The sequence below is a fragment of the Centrocercus urophasianus genome, unplaced genomic scaffold (genome assembly GCF_019232065.1).
Source record: "Centrocercus urophasianus isolate 14NV4802_14NV808 unplaced genomic scaffold, USGS_Curo_1.0 seq_16, whole genome shotgun sequence".
In the NCBI taxonomy this organism is placed as follows: Eukaryota; Metazoa; Chordata; class Aves; order Galliformes; family Phasianidae; genus Centrocercus; species Centrocercus urophasianus.
Genome location: NW_024884711.1, coordinates 39,133,843 through 39,160,460, shown reverse-complemented (window position 1 = coordinate 39,160,460; position 26,618 = coordinate 39,133,843). Strand labels below are relative to the sequence as shown.

Here is a 26,618-nt window from a genome sequence, read left to right as displayed (position 1 = left end):
ACTGACCACATCCCCCACTGTCACATTTCCATGGCTCCTGAACACCTCCAGGGATGGTGACTTCACAGCCTCCCTGGACAGCCTGCTGCAATACCTCATCACTCTTTCTGCAAAGAATTTTTTCCTGATACCCAAACTGAAACTCCCCCAGAGCAACTTAAAGCCGTTTCCATTTGTCCTGACACTAGTTATCACTGTTAATTATGGCTAACTGTCCTTGCCAAATGGCTGCTGCTGGTGAAGAAAGGGGGAGATCCTACTCTTTTTGTCCAGTAAATCCTGGCCTGGACCTGGACACTGCACATACCAGAAAAAATAACCTTTCCCATGCAGAGAACTGTTGGTACATAAGAATTGTAGTGAGGCAAAGGGGGGGAAAAAAAAGCAGTGACATCTGACAGCATCACTGAGGCAGGGCTCCTGCTTGAGGAGAACAGTTCTGAACATAGCAGGCAGAGCTCAGGCACGCATGGGGCAGCCGCCAGATCCTTCCCATTCTGAGCTCCAGTTCTGTAAACAGTTTCACTTTGACACGTCCATCAACTCAAACTTCAGGAACACTTTCTGCAGATACACGGATCTGTCAACAATGAACTTTTCCAAAATATCATGGGATCCATGTAGGAAAGGGTTGATGAGTGCCCAATTCCCATGGGAGGGCTGCACAGAGCATGCAGGTTCCTGCTGGCTCCGACTCGTCTATTTGATGACCTCAAAGATTAAGTTTCACGAAGAAAGCTAAAAATAAGCTTTAAATTGTTGAACATGACATAGCTATTTTGATTGCTTTCAGTGCATATGAATGTTTAAACAACTTATCTCTCCTCTAAAAGGAATATTTTCTACATTTAACTTCCTTTCTCAAGTAATTCTGAGTGTAAAAAATGAATGCACAAGTGTAGACACTGAAACTTTCACTTACACCACAATCATCTTCCACCTAATCTCAGTACCTGCATCACGCAGATGAGATTCACAGGGCACTTCTGCCAGATCTTGAAAAGGCATTGGGACTATATGAGCAGACCTGTGGAAGGCTCCGCTCAGTATGAACATCTGCTTTATGCACATGTTTAAACAGTGGCTGAAAAATAAGCCTGCTTTAAAACATTCAGAAGTCAGACAATTCCCTCAGAGTTAGGCAATCTTTCATTTACAGTCCTTCAGAGCCCCTACTCTCATCCCCATTTTTGCTAAACAGAAGCTTAGTGATTTTGAAATGTTCTCATGGGAGCTGCTGATGTACATTAAATTGAGTGGAACTTCTGATATTTTAGAGATTGTATGTCTACTCAGATCCACTCCTTAATTAGGATGTTTTCATGAGATGTTCTACAGCGTTTGCCTGGTACAAAAGAAATTCATTACCAACACGTCAAACACACACATAATTTTCCCTGTCCACAGCAGCAGACAAAATAAATAGAGGTTGTCACCACTGCTACTGCAGTGCTTCTCAGAGCCTTCTACAAAAGGCAAAGCTCTGGTCTCACTAAGATGCCCACATCAAGACATGTCCTGCAGCCCTAAGTACATGCTACTTTTTTAATTAAGCAGTCTTCTCAACCACCTCACCTGACATACCTTAGTTTACATTGTCTTAATTCTCCTTCCACAAGGCCTCAACAGCAAGTGGAAGCCCAGTCTGCACTCTCTTCTATGCACAGATTAGATACTCTTGCTACCAAACCTGAGGATAACAAGGATGGAACATCACCCCTTTGTCATCAATGTACACAGAAAGGGGGATGTGCAGAAACAGCTATCACTATTGTGTGATATGTACCAGTCATAAGGGAAAAGATTGGCTTTCAGCCAGAGGATGAAAAAAACATCTCAGGGACAGTGAATCTCTGGCCAGGAGATCCTGTGCCAGGGGCAAATGCCAAGACAGACTCACATGCCTGAACACAGGCACAAAGAATCCAACAACCTGGCTTGGATTTGGTAACATTTCCTGAGTGCTTGGTTGATGCTATGTTATGGCGTCAAAGCACTTTCTTTTCCTTCACTTTTCTCTTTACTCTAGAAGTAGCAATACATTCGCTGCTGCTAAATTAAGGTTAACCAACATTGTACTTAATTTTTTTATTGGTCAATCTCCAAATACCTTCTTTACAGACACTGTGGCTTGCATCTAACAAGCTATTCATTTTAAAAACACCTATTTTATTAGCTGATGTTCAGCTATTAGAAAAAGCAATTATTTTTGACAACATACTCCAAAACGGTACTTGATTAGGCACTCTTCTCCTGGCCAAGGATGTCTCCTTTAATGAAAAGACAGGCAACTCTGAAATTGACAGACTTGACAGCTCTAATTCAATCTCAGATGTCAGCTGAAGTGGACATTATCTCAATCCTTGTGAACGGTGACCACTGCAACCCACACCCTTCACCTAACAGCATGAGAACCACTGTTCTCAGACTGCAGCTGCTGCTTCCAAATGCACAGAGAGGAAATCAAAGTAAGAACCAGACATAACAGCACCTCAGCTGCTGTTGCTCTGTGCCTGGCTACTTCAGGGAACAGGAACATGGGTGAGCATAGCACTGCTGCCAGGTTCATAATGCACCATTTCTCCAAAGAGAAACATTTCTACATCATCAACTCCAGTTGCTCTGGGATAAGTCTCATATTCAGCCGCTGGTCCCTCTTCTGCATACTCTGGACACTATTAAAAAGTGAGCAGCCCAAATCAGGTAAGAGCAAGAGTAGTTCTACATGCTCTTGGGGCGCATAACTCCCAAAGGGAATCAGTTCCTCCAACACAGACATTCTTACCAAACTGCCAACCTCTCCATCCTTCCTCCCCTCAGTGCCCTAGAATGGCACAGCACGCACTACAGCCTCTGGATGAATCAAACCCTCAAACCCTTCCACAGTCCTGGCTGGTCCTCCATCACTGCATGGAGCTGGTGAGGTAGGGAAGGTGACAGGGGCCAGGCAGTGTCATAGAGCTTCTCTGGCTCCTCAGGAGGGTTTTGGATAAGAGTGAATCAGACTCAGCTATTACAGAGTAACTGCAAGTGTGTACTAACCACTAAAAAAGAAAAAACCCACATACTAGAAACCATTCATTTTATTATTCTCACTGATTGGCATACGCAAAAGGTTTTTTTTTTTTTTTCTTTTTAGCTTCAATTCTTTCCTGTAGGCATTCCCAGCATTTTTGTCATTCTACTCAGACCTCTGCCTTCCTCAGTGCATATTTCAGTCACTGCATGTATTCACTATAAAAAAAAAAAAGTGTATTATACTTTCCTGTTTAAATTCAATTTACTTTCAACATAGCATACGTTTCTCTCCTTCCTTTTTCTGGCTCAATATTTTACCACTAGTGGGTTCAGAGTAACTTTCTCCTTTCCATTCATACCACTCACCGTGCTACAAAAGTTTGAGAGCTCTGATTATCCACCTCCAGGCTTACAAATAATGCCTTGTTCTCCCTACTTCACAAAGAAATTTTGCAAGCTGCATATAGATGTCTGTATCTGAAGGGGAAGTCCAAGCCACAGTTCATTACTATTCCTTAAAACACAAATATTTCTGGACTATACACTCTTCTTGTGGAAATACTCAAGTATTTCCAACAAGGAAGAGAGCTCCTCATCTGAGATGGCTTTGTCACAGGGATTCCAATACTACGGCTTTCCTATTACAGACTTAATTTACTACTTATTGTCACCAACCCATGTATTTCAGCTCTATTCTACTCATGAAAAATATTATTCTTCTATAAAACTTCCTCTTGTGTGTATATCAGTGTCCTTACTGTGCTGGTCCATGAACTAACATATCTATGTAAAATATACACCTCTCCTCTCACGGCTTTCCTTGAAAGATAGTTTAACTCTATATGTTTTATGTGTTTTCAGGTCTAAGCTTTCCAAGCTTCTGGATCACTGCTCTGTCATCACTTCTGTGCAGCTCCTTGCAGTGTGATATCACTTGTGAAAGTCATTAAGTCACTGCCGTCCACTTCCAGATTACTGTCTAAAAAGATAAATGTAACTGTAAGCACCACCAACTCCTGTACACTGCCAGACACTACCATACAGCATTTAATCATTACTCCTTCTGCATCATCCTTTAGCCACATTTCAGTCCACATGATTGTCTTCTTAAAAAACTGACATTAATTTTTCAATTAACTATTCATGAGACAGTTTCAAGGCTTTATTAAAATGTAGATATATTACATCTGTTGTTTTCACTTCATTTCACTCGGTTTTGTAATTTTAGTTAAATAAAAAGCAATCAAGTTTGTCCAGGCAAGATTTACTCTGTATAAAATTATGCACTTTCTTACTCATTGTGCTCTTATTCAATGGAAAGGATGGAGGAGATTAGCAAACAAAGGAAAGACTCCAGTCTTCCCCATCAGCTGAAACAGACCCTCACACTTATCTCCCTTTTGTGCCTGTGAAAAAAATCTCTCCCTAGATAATCAGCAATTTCTTTTTTAATATGTGTTCAACTATTTTCAAGAACTGGAGTCTAGACTCACATAATAGCGAAGAAAACAAGCATTTCTCTTCTCCTCTTCTCCTCATTCCTCCTTCTTAAAATTATGATTGCATTATTCTTCCCTCTGGCACCCACACTTGTCTCGTACAGCTCAAACAAAGCCCCCAGACACATCACTGTTAGAATCTTGAAAGAACCATATTCAGACCACAAGAATATTTCTTCACATTTTATAAGCATCTCTTACATCTCCTAAGAGTTTCATACTAGTAGTGAAGTTACTTTGGGATCTCCCTTGAACACAGCTACCTTTTTTTCTGAGCTTCTGCAATACTCTTACAAAGCCTGGAGGCTGCAAGCCTAGCACATGTGCTTGCATAAAGAATACTCTTGGTGGTGACCCATGTAGAAGAAAGCATGGAAGTAGAGCCAAACCACATCCATATCTTTCCTACCTTTCCTCTTCAGCAAAGCAGACCTTAAAGACAGGATGCACCATCTCAACCAACTTAGTTCTTTAAATGAACCAATGCACTGTGGAAATCCCAGTTTTCTCCATAGGCTACACTTCCGTTGAAACAACACAGATGTTCTGATCCAACCAACCAGCAAAAATGTAGAGCCTAGTCATGTTCTCAAGACCAAATCCATGGCAAATCCAATTTTCAATGTTACCTGTAGAAAACTGTGATATTATTGGGCTACTTAAGTCACAATATATGTATGAATGAAATAAAATCAAATTTTTGTTGTGGCAACTAATTTTTGTTACCTCACAGAACATGCATCTGACATAAATCTCAATAAATTAACAACAGGCTATATATTCTCACATACTTTCAAACCTGAGGAACATTCTGCATCTACTTATGCCAATGGAAACACTCTGATGTCATGGGAGCCAGGATTTTACCAGCTATTTTGTCAGTCTTTTCATTATTGAGGTCCTTAGTCTCTTCTTGTCCGTCCCATACTATCCTGGATCTCCCAGTTATTACTGGGAATGGTCTATAGTAACCACAAATGGAAAAAAAAGTATCAAGACACAAAAGGCTGAGGGTGTGTATTTAGTCTTTATAAAAAGCACTGAGAAATTACTTTATCTCCTTGGTGTTGCAGTCACATTATTACAGTAATGTGTTTTGATTAATTTTTTCTTATATTTCTCAGTATCTAAATACCACAGTGAAAAGAATAGTTTCAAAGCCTTTAAAATGTTGAAAAAGCCACTCTGAAGCTTTCCTAGTATTTTGGCACAAAACACTACTAGTATATACATAATACTGTAGATAATGAAGGAAAAATAAAAAAGGAAGGTAATTCTCTGACAAAGCAACTACTCAGTCTGGTTGAGAATAATTTTGCTAGGTTGATTCAAATCAGAGACCTATTACCAGGAAATTAATAACCTCCAATGGTGATTCCAGCTAACAATAAAAGATGACATTCCCTAGTTTCAGTTACATTTTTAGATGTAAAGACTATTGTAAACTACTAAGCATATACACAGAGCACAACCATGCTTCAGGTATGCCACCTAAAGCATTTCAAAACATTTATCCTTGAGTTTGAAGAGGAACACCATCCTTGCATGATCAGTGTATGACATTATCTACCTAATGACAACCGAGCGACTTTTGTCAGAATGACTGTAATTCACAAGTACATTAGATGGCAACTTATGTTCTGCTTACCTAAATTAATACACCCTTGATGTAGCTTATATTACTGTCTCCCCTTTTCTTAATGGTCTGATAATAGAATTTTGTAACTTGTAAAAGGATTACTTCAATCCAATCAGCAGGTGCTGGGATCAGTGTGTGTCACACAAACACTTGCTAATCCCTTTTCTTATAGCTCCCAACTGCCAAAGGTGCTCAAAGAAATCCCAAAGAAGTGTCTGGATACAACACGGTGTAGATTGATGCAAGTTTTCAGCTCTAGAAAGAATCTTAAAAAATATACAAGACACTAAATACTACCCAAGTTGGGAATCATGGAGGCAGATGTGCTTTTGAAAGGAAACACAACTAGGAAATTAAACATTAAAAAATAGAATGTTTATATTTACTCTACTAAGCTCTCACTAAATACAGCAGAAGGTGGAAATTTACTCTACAAAGAAACCCTTGTCAAGGATTATCAGCTACTTAATGGTGCTTTCTAGGTCTTAAAATACAACCACCTCCATCTCTTCCTCCTTACCCTCTTCCTTGAAATCTAAATTATGCCTATGAAGTTTCACTGCTGCAATTATTTTGCTTTAAATAAAGCTCAACAAAAAGAAGATGATTACCATAAAAGGAATAGAATCTGTTCCCTTACAATCTCTGTATTTCTATAGCTCCGTCTGTCCAGCTGTATGAAAGAGCTCACATTACTTCTGCAGGAGTAATCTGCCATTTCTTGGATAGGAAAAAGGGCAGAAACACTGAATTTCCTGGGGTTGTCATCTGAAATCAGGGTCACAGAATATGCTCCTAACACAGCCACTATGCAGGGAAATTCAGAATTCAGGCTTCTCGACCACTGTTTTTTCCTTTCCCCATGACTGTGCCCATAGAAAGACCTGAAGTGTAGACTTCATGAATACCTGGTAACATTTTGGTAACTAGAATATACCAAACACTCTCATTTCAATGGAATTGCAACTGGTTTTGGTTTGGATGTTTCATTTAGAAGAACAGGGTTTGAGTAGTTGATAAATACAGGTATTTAATTTATGCACATTAGCTTCTGTTTGTGCAAGACATGCCAAATTAAATAATAAAAATGTAAAAGATGAATTAAACAAAATTCATTTCCAGTCCTTCAGTACATCTCACAGTAGATCTCACAATAAAACTGTTCAATAGTTAATAGCATTTAAATAAAAGTTACATCAAAAAAAATTCTGAGGACCAGGCTAAATACTGCTCTTATACAGCATGTGATGAGTTGTGACATTTCTTAAAAACAAAAGTGAATTCAAAACACCAAAACCTCTCTGCTAAAGGCAACTTCTCACTGTAGCAACTACAAAGAGGACAGTGTTACCAGAATTGCCCAAGGAAAGCTCCTTGGGAAGGGACTTTACTTCCCTTCTGTCTTTCACATATTACACAGCTGAACAAGAAGTAGAAGAAAAACTTCCAAAAGAATCCAAGTCCTTGAATACTTTCTGATAAACACTGGATGTCCAATTCCATTCTCACAGGAAATTCTCATTTTCTTCTTATTCTTAAAACCTATTTTTCACTACCTCTTCTTCTCACTATGTATTTATACTAAAGGTTTGAACATCATACCTCAATCCAAGACACAGCTGTGATTTATTTATTCCTGCTAATGACACTGTACACTTAAAATGAATATTTTAAAAATAGATCACTATATACTAATTACCTGAAAACACAAACCCAATTCCCTGCCTTCTTCCTCTCCAAGCTCTGCTAACTCAATTAAGCATCTAAATTTGGGTTCTCAGTTGGATACTGTATTTGCAATTTTAGATTTTAATGAATTAAAGTCTGTCTCTCTTTTTAGAGCACTAGTACAGTCACCTTCATTTGCTATATATAAAAATCACCAAGAGGTAAATAGAGAATTCTGAAAATGTCATGTTTAAGAATAATCTCCTCTTCAAGCATGGACAAATTCTTCAGAGATAATGAGACGAGGAAAACCCAGGTAACCATGACCAAGCACATCGAAGTGATCCAACACACAGTATGTTTGGACAGTTGGACAAAGCATGCCTTGGCCAGACAGTGGCCATTTTTAAGGGTAGAAAGGAGAATATTATTTCTAAACATCTGTGTTAGAGCAAGAAGATAAACAGCAGTACTCTTACTGCTCTTCTGAAAGGCATGATTAAAAGTCACAGTTTTTCTCCAGGTTCAAATCACGACTCACAAAAGAAAACCCTTCTACTTTTCAAAGACTTTTTTGGAAAAAAAATCCTATATACAAACACGCACAGATATCTGCATCTGTACTCTTTTGAAAACTGAGAATCCTCAGCATGAGATCTAAGAAGTCTTCCACACTACATCCACAACCTGCAGACTATGTGTAAGCACAAATGAGCATATGGTCACCTGTGAGAAAAAGCAGGGGGAGAACAGACTGAGTAATCAGCATTTTCCTTCAAAAACTCATGTCAGCCAGAACCAGGAAACTTCAAACCGCACAAATGGTCAGATCTCAGCACTCAAGATGATTTTGAAACTGTACTAAGAGACAGATGGAACAATGCTGACCATGACAAAGATGTGCCTGGTATCTGCTCAGCTCCCTAACAGACAGAAAACATCAAACGTTAAGGCTGCCTTTAAGCCACGTCCCTTGAGATCGTTAGTTGAAGCTTTCTCAACTCAATGACTCTCAAATATTTTTCTCACAAAAGCATTTAAAAGGGGTTGTGAAGTGGAGATTGAAAAGCTTTAGATGTAAACTGCAGAAATACAGCCTACTCTTTGGAATCCTGGTCTTGCATGGAAGCATATGAGTTGGTAAGGGATCACACTGCAAAGAAGCTTGAGGAACATCAACCTAAGCCATAGATGAGAATACTTTAAGTGACAGACTGTGATAATAAGAAAGGAAATGCACTGTGAAAGAGGACAGAAAAAGAAGCCAAGTAGAGGCAAAAAGCAAAGTAAAAAGATGAAAGACACTGCATTGCTAAAAAAGAAAAGCAGAAAACAAAACATCACAGTTGTTACAGCTGGAAAGATTACCGTGGCGAAAACAGGAAAAGAAACAAACAGGGAAAGAATACTCACCTGTATCCAAAGATCTAGGTTTGCAGAAAAGGCTCCACAAAGGAGGGATCTATAGAAAGAGACCTTCACTAGTAACAGTCAGCCCTTCAGTGGGGTCAAGGAGAGGTGGAGCTTGGACAAACAGGTGAACTGCCTTCACCTGTGCTCCCACGGCTGACTCAGTCCTTTCCTCAGGTGATCAATCAGTGTTTTAGGCCGTGACTCAACAGTTCCCATACACAAAACAAAACCAACAACCAAAGTAAATGAAGAAAATGCTATAGAAGAAGGCATATCCAGTAACTGCGCACTTTGCCTTTTCCTGGGAACTCTTCTCTTTGAGTACTGAAGCAACAAGAAAGCACTGAAAAAGTGAGAGTAGCAGTTTTGCGTTGACAGCACAAGTTGTGCTTACTGCTAACCAGAAGAAGAAAGCAAAATAAAGAACCTAACAATTGATGCATGTGTGCGTGTGTGCAAGGGTTAAGGATCTAGCAGTCTTGAAATATACTCCTGAAGTGTATTTCTTCTCAATTCAGAAGAGACCCAAAAATGAGTAGATGGCATCTTTTACATCACAGGGATAACTATAACCATACATTGCACATCATCAGTTTGCTTCTCATAAGCTTTTCAAGGCATATTTAGTATCTATCATCTCTCCAAATATGGAATAGTTCGCTATTATATAATGAGGCCAAAACTAAACTCACAGAATACAATATGACAAACACAAGGGCGGCACTCTCAAATTCTTTCGCGTCACGATTTCATGTCTTTAGAATAGGCCAACAAGGGACAAAAAAAAGGAAAGGCAAAAATATTACCCTTTAACATGATTCCTTGTTTATTAGAGCCAGTAGGATTAGCTGTGAGAGCAGAGCACTGCAACACCAGAGAATGGGGCTCTAATCCTGGCTCTACTTCTGACCTTAAGGTTAGTCTTAGCCATGACAGTTCCTTATCAGGGCCTGAGCTTCCTGGAGTGAAGAGACAGGATAATGACACTGACCTTTAAAAAGAACTTTGAACCTACATGCTCAAAAGTGCCTAAGAGTGTAAGAGTCAGATTTTTATTATTATTAATTTGGTTACTGAAGTTAGTTGAAAAACTCCCAGTGACTCCGATCAAAATTTCTCCTACAGGCTCCCTAGCACCATCTGAAGGGCAAAGTATCCCAAAATTCAGCTGTTAGCACACACATATGCTAAGTCAATGGTTGGTATATATACTCTGAGACTGCAGAGTTTTCTAGACTCTGGCAGAAGTTTACAGCAGACATCCGTAAGAAATAATGCATTAGGCACTGTTAGCATATTCCACGTATGCTGGCAGCAACTAGGCAATATTAAGCAATAAAATGTGTAATGCTTTCAATCAAACTGGTCAAAAGCAGATTTACCAAGAGGTAAAAGGAGGTGAAGGGGACACAAAACAACAGGCCATTTCTCAGGCAGAAGAGGAACATTTGTAGGACTACAGATATTAAATTTGCTCTGTAACCTTTATATTTAGGAGTGAACTCACAGAAATTCCCACATTCTGCACATAGGTACGGCTCAGAGCAATGCCCTGGCAGTGCAGGAACATGGGGCTGTTTACTTAGTGTTTGTTGTTTTATACAACGTCCACCTAACTCACACGTATCATGTCTTAATCAAAGCATTTAAATGATCCCTATTTATTCTGCTGTTTAGATTTGTCACTGGCAAAGGCACGTGACATCTCTTAAGTTAGCTTCTGTCTATAACGGGATGCAAGCAAATTAATAGCGTTGTTTAACTTACATCTCCTCCAGTATTTATGTGGCAGAGACCACTGCAAATTAAATTTCATAAATTATCACTCCTTTGCTCTTCACCATTTATGTCACTGTAAATTTGCCGTTTCCTCATCCTGAGCAATGACAACAATCTCCCCAACTTCAATTGTATGCAAAGATTTCACTGAAAAGTTTAAATTTTAAAATGTCAACTAGTTTTCATTAACATCTGAAAGATGTGCGTATTATACCTCTGCCCACCAACAATTATCTACGCTTCTACAAGGACACTGCTGCTGTGCATGGTATTTGTATATAAGCACACAGGGAGGTGTTGAAGGGCCCGCTACTGAAGCTTCATCTTAAGGTATGATGTGACACTGGTAAAAATAAAACCTGGAAACACATCATCATCTGGAGGAGTAAGAAAGCCTCTCTAAATACGAGCAAACTTTGTTACCAGACATAATTATAGCCTTTCTTTTTTTTGCCACACAGAAATATCAGGGAGATCTGGGGCCCAATTCTGATGCAGCTCCCACCTGCTAATCAGCAGTGTGCAGATGCAGCCTCGGGCACAGTTTCACCTCTCAGATGCTGTGCTGCAGCTTTTTTCCATTGTTATCTCAGCCGACATCTTTACTTTTGTCAGATGGATATTGTACCACCGCCCTGCTACGCATTCCAGGAATACGAACACAGCAAGCAGCTCGGCATCAGCTCACACATGAACAGCCCTCACTCCCATAAAATATTCATTCATTTAAAAAAATATTTGCATCCCGCTGTCAAACTTAGACAAATTCATACTGAGTCTCAGAAAATAGCTGTTTTAATGGTAAATGATATTCCAGAAACCTCTTTCAGGCTAAACACTCTCGTCAAAATTATTTTAATAAGAAAGATTAACAATTTCAACATTAGCTGCTAATCCCCTTTCATTTGAAACTGTGCTGATAAAATTCTTTGCTTGTCATTCAAATAGTAAGTAATAATTATAGATTTGGGGCCTCCATCTCGTGCTTCATTAATAGTAAATTGCATGGAAGTCTGCAGCACAGAGTCAGCTTTGATACATCTCAAAATGCAATTTCCATAGCTTTCCTTAGCTATGTACAATTAATTACAAAGTTAATAAGGGGAATATGTTAATGAAAGGGAAATTATTCACTCAGACCACCTGGTCTTACCGAATTTCTTTAATACGTTTTCTTCTTTCTGTGAATTTGGATGACAGCAAGAACACAACTCAGAGTATGCTTTACTAATCCTTCAGTATTTTTTTTTTTTGCAAGAAACTAAGATCTACTTAAATAAGAAAATAATGTAATCAGTACTAAATAACTGACTGTTATTTGTTTTCTCACACTCAGTACCTTTTTGATGTTAAAGCAAAAATGCTTAAATACATTTGCAATGATCAGATTCTCTCCAATGCTCAGAGTATAACTATAAAGGATTCAGTAAGGAGACACTGTCATTTTTTATTTGTTTTCATTAAAGGAATGTGTTGTATATGCACATATTTAATCGAACAAGTACAAATACACATACTTCAATTCACTGTGCTGTGACAGCCACTGGAGCTCAGTTGCTCTGTATGTTAGGGCTAATGGATGCTCATGGGAATATTTTAGGGTGTACAAACAGCCAGGTCAAAAAGAGGAAAACCTCCACATAATTCATCTTTTAAATAACACATCTGTGATACATGCTCAGTGAAACCTGTTCTTAAGACATGCCAAATCCAGAATCCAACCATCTTTGACAGACATTAATGTATTTACTACTAACCACACCGAGATGAAAAACAGCTTGGAACCTGGGCACCATTTCTTGTAGCAATTTGACACAAAAAGGGCACAGGCTAATTCTCACAGCAGTAACAAGTCATGCTTGAAGAAGGTAATTCTTGTGAGTACTTGCCACCTCTCCCTCCTATACTTAGTTCAGTGAAGTGGTACAGCAAGTGGACAGAAGCAAGGAATAACTCTTAATTCTCCTATCTCTTAGCTGTTGTGGATTCCCCATCCCTGGAGGCATTCAAGGCCAGGCTGGATGTGGCTCTGGGCAGCCTGGTCTGGTGGTTGGCAACCCTGCATATAGCAGGGGGTTGAAACGAGATGATCATTGTGGTCCTTTATAATCCAGGCCATTCTATCATTCTATGGTTCTACAATTCCCCAGCTTTTATTTGTTTTCTTTTGGCCAGCTGGAAAAGCTCATGGTGCACCAGCACACAGCTTTAGGACAAGAGGATGAGAAAGACATGAGAAAGCTGTCAACCAGAAAAAAAAAATGGGAAGACACAAATCCAGCCCAAAACAAAAAACAAAAAACCAAAAGTTATATAAAGAGAGAAAATCACTGCCTAAGTGCATGCTTTGCAAGGACATGCTAGGGGTGATGGAATATTTGAGGGTAGTAGCCTTCCATTTTATCTGGTTTTGACCAAAAAAATAACACACTCCTCCTTTATGAAGCAGTAAATACTATGTCATCCACAAACACACTTCACAGATTATTTATTTAAAAATTTTTCCACAGCTGTTTCGTGGGTGCATATGCAAAATTTGATCATCACAGGAGTGTTTTTCCAGTGTCCCACACATTATATTTTAAAAATAACAGCCAAACTCAGATACCTTACTCACAAAACAGTGCCAAATTAAGATCTCATGACAGGAAAAGTTTCAGCAAGTTTTGTTTGTTTGTTTGTTTGTTTGTTTGTTTTTGTTTGTTTAAATTTTGCCCTGAAGATGAGCATAAACTGATTTAGTTGAATCAGTGGAGGGTTTAAGGTGCCTTCATGGCCAGCAGGGTCTTAACCATCACTGTACAGCACACGAGGAGAAGGATCCCTCCAAAATATCACTGGACATTTCCTGGGTTAAACTGCAGTTGGTATGTTAGCACAAAAACATAGTGCTAATATTATGTCCTCTCTCTATAAGCACCACATAGTTGCAGTTGCATCCTGAACCTTCCTCCCATATCTGAACTTTGCTACCAGTTCAGAAATACGCGACAACAGGTAATATCATCTCATTATACTGCGTCCAAGTGTGGAGCCCCCAGTACAAAAAAGACAGGGAGCTGCTGGAGAGGGTCCAGAGGAAAGACACAAAGATCATCAGGGGACTGGAGCACCTCCCCTATGAGGACAGGCTGAGGGAGCTGGGCTTGTTCAGCCTGGAGAAAAGAAGGCTGAGGGGTGACCTCATGGCAGCCTTTCAGTACCTAAAGGGAACCTACAAACAGGAGGGGAATCAACTCTTTGAAAGGGTTGATATGTGTAGGACGAGGGGAAATGGTGTGAAGTTGAGGGAGGGGAGATTTAGGTTGGGTATCAGGGGGAAATTCTTTACCATGAGAGTGGTGAGGTGCTGGAACAGCTGCCCAGAGAGGTTGTGGATGCCCCGTCCTTGGAGGTGTTCAAGGCCAGGTTGGACGGGGCCCTGGGCAGCCTGGTCTGGTATTGAATGGGGAGGTTGGTGGCCCTGCCTGTGGCAGGGGGTTGGAGATTCATGATCCTTGAGGTCTCTTCCAACCCTGTGATTCTGTGATTCTGTGATTATCCTGACTGAGAAGTCCTTCTGAGTAACTTTTAGTGCCCTTCTCCTTACAAATAGGCATTTCCACTTGTTAGATCCAAAATACCATGAATTGCTGAATCTGCTACAAACACAAATACAGAGAGAAGCAGAACCAAAAGACTATCGGCCTCCTTGATGAGTGTCCATCTCTGGTTTCTATCTCTAGTGCAACTTTCAAAAGCAGCTGAGGACCCAATGACATGGCTTGTTCTCAATACAGAGGAACAAAAAACGGACCTCTTCACCAAATAACCTCCTACCTCTTCCTATGGTATGTGCTACAAGGGGTAATAATCTTGCCTTGACAGTACTTGGACCATCGCTAGAAATGGAGAAAAGCTGAGAGATACAGGAAGAAGTGCAGATAGCCACCAGCTTTAGTTCCAGCCATGGCAATGATGCTTCCTTTTTACTAGGTGCATCCAGCCACACAAGCTAGTCAAGCATCAAGTATTTCACCCCATACAACACTTTAAAGATCGCCACTCTACAACGCTGGCAAAGACGTTTTCTTCATTTGTTCTACTAAAAGCCTTTCTTGGAAAGGTACAAAGTAGCTAAAAGTGTTCAACCAAAGCAGCTTGCAGGGAGCCGAATTGAACACCTCCCTGTCAAGCAACAGATCAAGATATATTACAGAAACTTGGCAAGTTAACTCTAATGGTGAATACATTTGGGAAAAACAACCAACAGGGGGAAATTCAGGGGGGAAAAAAAGAGATTTTGAAATTAATATCAATCTGTATTCAAGAGGAATGTTTTTCCTAATTTAACGTTGATTGTAATTGTTGTTATTTCCTAAGGAGTATTCAACAAGATTAATATAGCAAGAGGGAGGCAACTGAACATGAAACAGAAATTAAAATGCAAAAAAGTAACTGGTTCATGAACACATTTTCTCAGTTTTATTTAAGAAATCTATGTAGTACATCCGTTGATAGCATTTCTGGCTCTATTTGCAGAGCCATTTTTGTAAGCAACAAGACTTCTTGTACTTTTTTGGAAGCTTCTCTTTGTTACTGTATCTCAAGTCCTGACTTTAAATAAACAGAGGCAAATGTTTCCAAGCGATTTAAACACTCAGAGAGAGAGAGAAAAAAAGCATCCTAAAATGAAAGGATAAATGTCATTTAATCAACAGAAAATCTTACAACTCTGCCTGTCCCTGAAAATGTGACAACTCAGGGAGAAGGGTAAAGATTTTCTCATCCACAGTATTTATGTCCTTTAGGGGCTATTGGCTATCTTGTCACTGAGTGATGCCATACGCACAACAGCCTTTTCTCATGTGGCTCCTCTAATCTGACTGTCTGTGATAAAACGGCCTTTAGGGCCAAAGCTTTCTTGGGACTTGCATTTCAAGAGACTCCTACATCTATTTATATTGGTGGAACTGAAAGATAAATTGGGATTTAGATCCACTTAACATACGTGTAAGGAGCTCATGCTTTTAGCTGAACTTTGCCACTGACTTGTCTTCCTTGCCATGCGAGGGAGGATTTTTTGTTTGTTTTCTCAGTCGGAAGCTTTTATAAACAGAGTATCTATAGTCTCTGAATTCATGAAGAACTACGGAAAAATTAACGGCCGTAGGAGGAAAAAACAACATGGAAAAATAAAACAAACAACAAAACTGCTAACTAATCAAACACCGTAACTGTGACAAAGACCCTGTTCTCACTTCCTGCACTCCTCACCTTTGTCTCTGCTGGCATTAATCACCCCGCGGAATGTGTCTCCAGGCAGTGCAGTATGCTCAGTATGCTCACACACTGCTCCTTAGCTCCTTCGCTCAGGAGATGTTTTGTGTGCGCTGGGATTAAGCTCAAGGTGGAAAGTACGCCTGCATCTGGCACAGTGCTATCAGTCCTTAGTGCTGCAAGTTCTCTGTTTAGGAAAGTGGGTTTAGATGCCTTCTGCTCATGCTTTTATTGCAGCTTTAAGAATAAAATCCCCAGAATTTCAACAAAATTTGGTTGAGGATTTATTTAACATTCACTTTTTTTTTTTTTCCTTGGTGTGTGTCTTCTATCATACAACTCCACACTCCTCCACATTCAATTCAAAGAAAATCTACAGCAGCTACCTCAAGGAGTTCACTTTCAAACCAGGCATACTGAAGTCATCTAAAAATTACCATGCAGAAACTGTAAGATACCACTGTTATCAAAAAGCCCCAGCTGCAACCTTGGAAACTATTCTCTCCTTGTCACCCTTCTATGTCTCACAAGAAACTCACAGAGAAGGTGGTGAGGCACTGGAACAGGTTGCCCAAGGAGGCTGTGGATGCCCCATCCCTGGAGGCATTCAAGGGCAGGCTGGATGTGGCTCTGGGCAGCCTGGTCTGGTGGTTGGGGATCCTGCACGTAGCAGGGAGTTGAAACAGGATGAGCATTGTGGTCCTTTTCAACCCAGGCCATTCTATGATTCTGTGAAGAAACCTTACACTGATTCAGCATCAGAATGAAACTGCATGCAAAATTCAAGTTACTGGGTTTGACTGGTTTCCCAGCAGCAGGTCTTTGTCCCCTAGACACCTTTGTACCCCAAATAGTGCTCAAAGACCATGAGAACTTCCTTATGACAAGCAGTTCTCATATCAGGCCATCCCTTGCTTCTCTATGGGGAAGGTCCTTTTGGTTTAGCAAGTCTAATGCAAGGGCAAAGGGATCAAGTGGACTTACACCTTCTCCATGCAAAGCTCTCAATTTCAGTCTCTTGCTCATTTGTTCCCACTGCCTTGTTCAAACCCATAGCAATACTTTCTTCTCCTACTGAATACCAGAGTATGTATGAACTATCACAAACCATTATTTTTTCCAATACATACAGCAGTTTCATATCTCCAGGGAGAACACTCCTCAGACTACCAGCTTAAACAACTACCAAAATTGGTCTCGGAAATTCACATTTTCTGATACTCTAATTTATGTATAATGTTTCAGATTTTGCACGTGCATCTTTTGAAGGAAAAAAAAACAACAACTCAAACACAGAAAATCACTTCTGCTTCTGCAAATTCCCTCTCATATATAGTATTCAGAAAATTACATCAAAATGTTGTCAAAAGCATAAAGTCCCTTTTTGCACCACATTTCTTTACATAAAAATTCATAAGGTTGTATTTATTTTAATCAAGCAAGCATGGAAATGTATGAAGCAAAAGCGGGATCCAATCTACCTAACTTACATGCTGAACTTGTTCTTGAGTATGAAAAATAGAGAATCCTTCATCTAATTTGGAGATATTCCTTCTTCGAGCCACTGAGAAGACATCTGGTCATGCTCTAGACATTCAGCTTGAAAAGGGGGTTGGGCAGGATGGAGAAATCCCTTCTGACCTCAACCATCCTATGATTCTGTGAGGTTGGAGATGTCAGTGGGATGATGCAAGCAGCACAGCAGAAGTCCCAAGTAAAAACCTCTCTGCTTAATTCTCTGGAGACCTTCCTAGGTACCCACTCTCTTCATCTACTACAAAGGGAATTTATGAACTCAAATCAGCAACACCACTTCATCAAGTATCTAAAATGTAGGTAAATTAGGAGTCCCAGTAAATTATACTATATATCTCCTGGACACCTTCAAAACCCTATGATTCTTCTATTGGACTACAAGTGGAAATTTGATTCTTTATTAGGACTTCTCATGGAACATAAAATGTGGATGTACACATGTGAATAAAGTGGATGGAAATCTGATTCCCAGTTTCTGCTCTTTCCTTTGCTCTGACCTTCTAGAAAACAATCATTTTCTTGCAGAACAACAGTGACTGAATTGAGGGCACCTCTTTGCTGTTGCTTGTGCTGAAACCAGCCAGTCAGCACGACAAACATGACTGCATAAAACATGCTCCTCTAATTACATTTTCCAAAGTGTTTGTATTTTTCAGAAAGATGATAGAATCAAAAAAGTGCCATATGGGCCATCCTCCTGCTGCAAATGTGAGGAAAAAGAATGTGAAAAAGGAAAAAGGCATGGAACATTGCTATGGGTCTCCTGAGTCCCCCCTACTTCCTACTGCCAATAGTACAAACTGACTCATGCTACTGTCAACAGTGCACAGACATTGTCCTTGTTGTACAGGAAAGTGACAGAAATGCAACATTTTACTCTCAAAGATTTAAGCCTACCTAAGGAGACTGCCTCACAGCCACACGGGTTTGGCAGATTCCTCGTTTCTCCAGACCTCAAGTGCTACAAGTGATCAGCTAATCACAAGCAGCTAGTCCTCTAAGAAAAGAGTACCTGTGGCCGGCCAGAGACTCCAACAAGCTCAAGGTTTGGGTGGTTTGGACAACATTTCAGGTACAGCCAGACTTTTCCAGCAAATTAAATGACCTTTGCGGTAGCATTTCTGACCAACGGTACCTGTGAGCAAGAAAGGGACTATGCAGAGTCACTTAGCAGCTGCAGGTTTATTTATTCTAAGTTATTTCCATTCAAGATTTATTCTGTTTATAAATCAAAATAAAATATTTCCTGCTGCCACTTTACACAGTAATCTATCGTTTCATTTTCTCTTGGGAGGCTTTGGCACCCATGAACAATAAAGGCTGAGGAGCCCTAACTCAGCTAACTGCTACATCGGCACACACTGTGGAGCTGAAAAATACATTTATAGAGCTATAAGTGCATTTACCCTGCAAAGCAGATAGCATTTGCTATCCTTACTGGGCCCCTTGCTAATATTTCTTGTTGCTTTTTCAAGCATTGAGATATCTTTCATAAAAAATATCTTTAAAAATTCAGAAGATGAGAGGAATCTAGCAGCAGGAAATAGGAAGAACTGGGAAAATTCTTGCACTGAATGATCTATAAGATGTGAAGTGGGATCTTTTACTCCCCTCAACGTGTAGCTGCAGGGCAGAGGCAGGAAGAGCTCTGTCTGGCGAGTCTTCCTATTGCTGAAGTTCATCAAGTCACAGCCTCTCCAGAGGCAGAGAGATTCAGGCAAATAAGGTATTAAGGATACATGCATTTATTTTTGAGCAAAACACACATTGGGCCAGTTCTCTGGTTTCAGCGTGACCCACAGTGACACAAAACAGGAGTAATTCTGATCAAGTCCAATCATCTGCCCAGTGCTGCAACTGCATGACGCTGATCTTCCCATGTAAACCTAACCTGGCTTTGCCTTCATCAAATCTTGAATTTATGGTTTAACTACTTCCCTTAAGTAAACAACCCAGTGCCCGCCTGACCCTCCTAGTAGGCTTGCCCTGATATCCGAGCTAAATGCATCCTTTTGACTCTAACTCACATTTTTCTCCTATTTGTATCATCTCTGTTCATTAAGAACAATTTTTCCCCATCCCATATTTCAAAGCACAATACACAGACTTCCCTGACTCACTGACTTTTATTTGTCCAGTTTAGACTACACAAATTAACTATTTTTATTCTCTCTGTGTGGTTCGTACTCTCAAGACATTACAGCATTTCTTTTACCCTGCCTTGAACCCTCACCACCTAAGATACAACATATGCTCTTAGATAGCTAACATATGTATGAGTTCATTCAGGGTTAAACAGCATTGACTGTATTATGGACACTGAACACCATAACAGTGATCTTGTGCAATCTGATTCTATTTAAGTTTATTCAAAGACTTTTTTTTTCATATAGCTTTCCTGCAATTTTGCAGAAATTCCCATATCCAGAATAAGAAAAGAATGTGATCAAGTAATTGGAATGGTTTGGAAATATCAAGTGCATTTTACCATATATATATATATATATATATATAAGGAAATTTTGCTTTTACTTCCATACAAATATGGAACACTACCACAGGGATTTGGATGTATTTTGAGTTGGACAACTGGAATACTTTTTTCTCAAGCATTTTATATAACTGTGAAAGAAAAATCAAGTGAATTTCACTCCAGTTAGGCAAAAGTGGGACAATAGGAAGTGTGACATATGATTTTCTGCCATGGCAGAAAACCCTTTCTAAACTGCAGTTGTACATCAGTGTTAAACTTAATATTTGCAGGGACAGGGAATAAGTGTTTACTCAGGATGACATTCTGGGATAAAGAGTCTGTTTTTCAAACTTGCCCTGCTTTTGCTCAGTTTTATAGCTGACCTGACCAAGGCTGAAGAAGGTCAGTAACATGGCTGGGGTCAAACTAGCTCTCTGGGTTTTGCTTGCCCTCATTCCATTCTCCATTAGATAAGATGGCTTGAAGAACTCAGAGAAGTTCTACAAAGAGTACTTTCAAATGTAAATCCTTTAAAAGAGAAAGAAATGGAAAAAGTATGACCCCAAAATATCACATCATGGAGACAAACTCCCTTTTCAAAAAACCCACAGGTCAGCCTTCAGAGCTGCACAGATGTGCATAAGTCAACAGGGAAGTGTCCAAAAGCATGGCAATGGTACCAAATGGAAAGGGTCCTTACTTGAAATCAGTCCTATTAAAAAATACTAAATACTACTGAGAAATAGCACAAATCAAACACAGAAAGTGAAGTAACACAAAGTAACATGATCTTTGCCATTGCCTAACAACTTTTCAGTCAATTTCAATGCACTCTACAAAGACAGCAAATACTTAAAGAAGTAAAATGAAGCACAAAACCCAGGGATTACTCCACAGCTCTCCCAGTACACACTTAGCAGGGAAAGACAGAATCAAGCAGCAAGTCCTGACCACTGGCCTCTGTTCTGGACTGCTAGAGCTGTTCCATGCGTACAGGCAGATTTTCTTGTGTCCATTTCCTACACTGACACTAATCTCAAACTAAGTTTGGAAGTAACCCAAGTTTTCCAAATCAATCTCCATTAAGACAATATATTTGTATCCTTTCAAACATAAAAGCTTAGAAGGAAGAAAACCTGATAAAAATAACAAAATGAAGGTCTCTTTCCAGGGGTAACGAAAATGAAATTGTTCCATATTACTACGTAATATTCTGTTGCATTCTCAGCTCAGATACCTCCACACAGTAAAAACACACAAAAAGCAACCTGATCAGAAATTTAGCATTTTCTTCAGCTGTCCAAATGGAACTAAACATAAATTACCAGCACAAAGGGACAAAGCACGACTTATCTTTTTTGAAGCAATCACACAAACAATTTGTACGTCCAAGGTAAAAAAATATCCCCCAGAGAGAAATATAAACAATATAATGAGAAAGAAATAAAAATCCCTTTATTTTAATTATACAAAGCTAGGATTACCAAGGAGGTTCAGGAATATTTTTACACGTGAAAAGGTAGTCGTCACTTTGTGTGTAAGTTAACTCCTACCAAAAGCTGAGCGGGCATCTCACATTCTGATGGCATTTCACATGCCTTGAAGAAAAACTGCCTTACCAAGATCATGTGGCCGGTGGAGATGTCCATGTTGGACTGCACCGGCTCCTCACACCAGGACGACGTGCTGCTGCGAGCCGAAGGGCTGGGAATGGGCCCATCACTGAACTGGGAGGAAACACTATTGATTCGAGAGGCACGCAGGGGCTCTGGGCGATCAGATGTCTTCACGGCCATGCGCTGACGGCACAGCTCCTGTGGAGAGAGAAGGAAGAAGCAACCTACGGTTATGGAATAATTACAGCATACACTCAACTGCAGACATACAATTTACAATATGTTTCCAGGCTAGAACTGTTGGCTTTGGTTTTTTATTTCTGAGGGGAGGCTCTCTGCATCTACAAAATTTAAATACTCTGTGAAATGATTATATGATGTCTATCCGAACCTTTCAGAAGTTGAATTATGACTACGTACTCATCGCCTTGAGAATAATACTCTGGAGCTTGACTTTGCCAACAGATCTCCCTTTTTCCCTAACACTGCCTTGCCTTCAGCACAGCCACTTCTGAACTGCGTAACCTACTGAAGTTAATGGGGTTGCACAGGAGTAATCGAGAGCACTACTTGGCCCTGAATATGCAAACTCAGCAAGCTCAAGGCAACTGAATTGATGTGCCCTCCACCATAAATTCTAGTTGATATGCATCATTTCTCTTCATTAAAACTCACAATGCTTCCTCCCCGATGTGGGGCAGAGAGGATGAAGACTGACAGTAATGAAGAATAAAATCAGAAATCTGTCACTGTATTGTTTAGGCAGCTTTGGCAAAGAAAGAAAATTTGAGCTATCACACAGCCTAATGCAAGCCATGTAAAAACACCAACACTGATTGCACTACAAATAAGTATTTTCACTCACATTTCACTTTCACTGTGCATAGAATTCACATAAAAGAATTCACAGAATGGTGGTTAGGTAACAGAAAATTCTGTTGGTAAAAGCAACTCTTTTCAGCATAGAAGTCTGACTTAAATGGGATAAACAGACCCACACTTCTTCTGTGATTGTAGTAATATACTTAGAATCACTTATCTATAGCAAAATCTTAGACAGCATAATAAAATTATCATTTTTTAGCATATGCCTACTGTCCATGAGAGACACTTGGCTGCCTGTGTTGCACAGCAAGACTGGCTAGTCCATGGGATGCGGGCATATTGCAGGCGCAGTGTGGCTGCACATTTGTCGTGGATTACTCATTCTGCACAGATGAGCCCTAAGAGCACAGTTTTTTGCCTCGAGCTAACGAAATAATACAGTCTGAAGAATTCATAGTGTTGAAATGCTGGGGCCTCTGTTTTTTTATTCACTGATAATACAGTTACAGCCCAAGTGCCATCAGTAGAATGATGTGAAGAACTCCATATATCAAGCACAACAAAATCTTTTTCATACAAGAGTAAGAAATATAACTTTAGGAGAACGGTTTTTATCTGACCTTGCAAACTTCAGGGTATTGAAGACAGATCCTAATCCATGCAGTAGCAAGCATGCAAACAGACAAAACCACTGCAACCATTGTATGGAGGCTCCTCTTGTCTCAATGTGGCAATGATTAAAGACCCCTCCATACATCTTCCATTTGCCTGACTTCTACCAAAGTTTCCTGCCTTGTCATTAGAGGTGCTTATGCAGAATTCTTCAGTACTTACAAAATATTACAAAATTCAGTATTTATGTTTTTTTTTCCCCTCGCTTCCACTAGAACATCTTCTGTCACTTGTTACTTCTACTGACTTCTTACCAATTTTAATAGACCAAATATTAGTAAAAAAATCTCAAAAATAATTTGAAATTGAGTCACATTTATTAATGTTAATTAAGTCAGTTAAACTACCAATATATAAAAAACCAGACTTCATTATACATTTTTTTAAATATAGGGACAAAGAAAAGGTATCTCTTTTTCTGAAGGATCACACATAATCAGAAAAGACAACAGTCCAAAATGGCTTTTGTTAACCTCCAAATGACCTTATAGCAGTGCAATTTAAAATCCCAGCTTTTAGCAGATTTTGGGAAAAGTGAAAAAAGCGCAGAAACTTTTTAGACAGAAAAATATATCTGCAGAAGACCAGAAAGCTCTCTGAATAGATACCAGCCACTCTCAGAGGGAGTGGCTGACTGAACTAAGCAAAACTATAATAAGTAAAGGTATAAAAATGCGTAGTCTATCACAGAACTGCTAAGATGTGTCTTCTGGCTAGCATGCCACGTGGCATAGATATGAATTTGTTTTATTCAGCTAGACATCCTGACACTTGATTCACTTCAACTCTCTACTAACAATAGCATTTGTACTCAAACAGGATCTTTGTTTATAAGTTGATCTGTTCCTGCTGCTCATGTCCTGCCCCAAGTCATAATCCTCCGCTTTTACAAGTGGTTGCTGTGGAAAGGATTATACATATCTGCTAACAAAAAAGAATCACGAACAAGTGAACTCTACAAAATTAATGTAACATTTTTATGCAAATGCTAATGATGAAAGAAATAATACTACAGCCAACTGGTGCGAGATTATATTAACTTCCAAGTAAAAATAAGGTCTTGGACAAACAATTTAATATGCTACTGAGAATCTTTGTTTTCCAGCCAGATTTTAATGTTAATGGTCCTCACAAAGGAAGGAAAGGTTGAGAAACACAACAAATACAAATAAGGTTTTTTTTAAAGAGTAACTTTATCCCAAATATCAGCATGTTTCTTTGTGACGTACATACAACCAGAACAATTATTCCCAGAACTGCTGTAACTGTCAAATACGTTAAACAAAGCGAGCATGTCACTGTACACAGCCAGAAAACATGCTTAATGTAAACAGGAAGGTCAAATCAGAGTCACACAAAATCACCACTGAGGTTCTTGATTGGTGTTTTAAATCTTCAAGACAATGGCTTTTCCCTGCCTGCACACGGATTCTGTTTTTGTTTTAATGTATCCCCAGATTGGTCCAATGGCCCTGGACAGCCCTTCCTTCCCCACTCCCAGTAGCCCAGGCTGAGCAACCCACCATTCCCCACACGCCTCGGACATCTGCAGCTTCTTCCAAGACACCCTCTGTTAAACCTGACCATTCTTGACTTTCTAGCATAGCTCCATCTACAGCCTAGCCTTTCTCTGCATATAATTCAGGTGTCATTCTTCATTGAAAAACATCAGCTACACTTAAAAAAAGCAATCATAAAGCATAAAGTGAAATTTGAAGAAGTGATCCTCTTCAGCCTTCAGGCTTCACCTACATCACCATTTACAAAAACTTCAACACAGAGTGCATTTGGAGGATGCAAATGGATTCCTTCAGGACACTGGGACTAGGGAGGTGCAGCTCAAAGTTCGTACATATCTAAATGTGGGATTCAGGCTTGCATCACACTCAAGGTGGGCTGCTCTGGCCCTGTGAAAAGCGTGGGGAATATGGGCTGTTCCACACCTGGTGCCTGAAGGGAAATCCCACCCCTGGGCACTTAGGGAGCTGTCATCACTTCGCAAGCACACAAAGCCCTGGGAGGTTAAAATCCTCATTTATAGGATACCTGCCATCTGTGCACCTCACTGCACGCTCAGGTATTCTCTTCCCAGTTCTCCAAAATCTTTACTCTCCTAAGCATTTAGCAAACTACCATCCACCAAACCATAATTAGAGCTAGAACTTGGCTAAAACGTCAAAGCCTCGAACAGCATGAATGAAACAAACAGCTGTATTTCTGTATCGTCTCAGCAGATGCGCTATTAAAAATATTTGCTAAGAATGAATTCAGTTTACTGCTGCACTTCTATATTTAGCAGAGTGGCTCGGGCTATTTCTGCCATACTGCGACTTTGTAACGTCTAGCCTTTGTTTGGGTATAGTTTGGGTGCCATTCTTCATTTAAAAACATCATTTACACCTCAAAAAGCAATCACAATGCATACAGTGAAATATGAAGAAATGATCCTCCTGACCCTCTGGGCTATGATCTAATGGATGGGTTGGACATAAACATTTATTTAAAAGGTAATTTGAAGTTTATGACATTATTTCCCATCACATGGGAATTGCTATCATACTGAGGCACTTACTCTGTTTTTTATTTCCCAACATTTATTATCAAACTTATGTGGCGGTCACATGCAATATATAATGGAAAAGTAATATCACTGCGTGACAAAAACTGCCATAACCAAGATAAATATTCTGTAAATAATGTCCAGTTAAATGAGTTCAAAGTACAGCACGACGATCATCTCTAGAGAGCTTTTTATTTGAGACATAATTGATAACCTTAAACAAACCATAAACACTACTCTCAGAAAAAAGAAGGCTCTCTTCCAATGAGGTTTTAAAGTCTAACACTTGGTTGTCCTCACAGAGATACAGAAAAGCACAACAATTATTTCCTAAGGTACAACAAGTGGATTTTCAAATCCCCACTTGTGAATGAACCACATCACAGCACAAATGGAATTTATCCAAATTGAAAGAAAGGGCATCAGTAGACTTGTGACTAATGGACAACAACTAGATAGAAAGCCAGTCGTACCACACTGCTTTGCTAGAAAGGGTGTCTGAACCTGCAGGGTTTAGTACGAGGTCCTCTTAACCAAGGAGGCACTGTGCCTCTTTGGAAACAAACCCCACATATATCTCTCATGTGTTTTATTGAAATATTTGTTTCAGAGAGAAACTGACGTATACACTTTGAGGTGGGGGTAAGGTGACAGAAGGGCT

General features: G+C 39.6%; 1 protein-coding gene across 1 annotated transcript in view; it reads right to left on the bottom strand.

The window, feature by feature from the left end:
• Window positions 1-26,618, bottom strand: part of PTPRN2 (protein tyrosine phosphatase receptor type N2) — a 622,313-nt gene that overhangs the window by 62,214 nt on the left and 533,481 nt on the right. Inside the window, exon 14 of the mRNA XM_042817469.1 lies at window positions 21,904-22,098. Within this exon, the coding sequence (XP_042673403.1) occupies window positions 21,904-22,098 (195 nt within the window). The remainder of the gene's footprint in view (window positions 1-21,903; window positions 22,099-26,618) is intronic.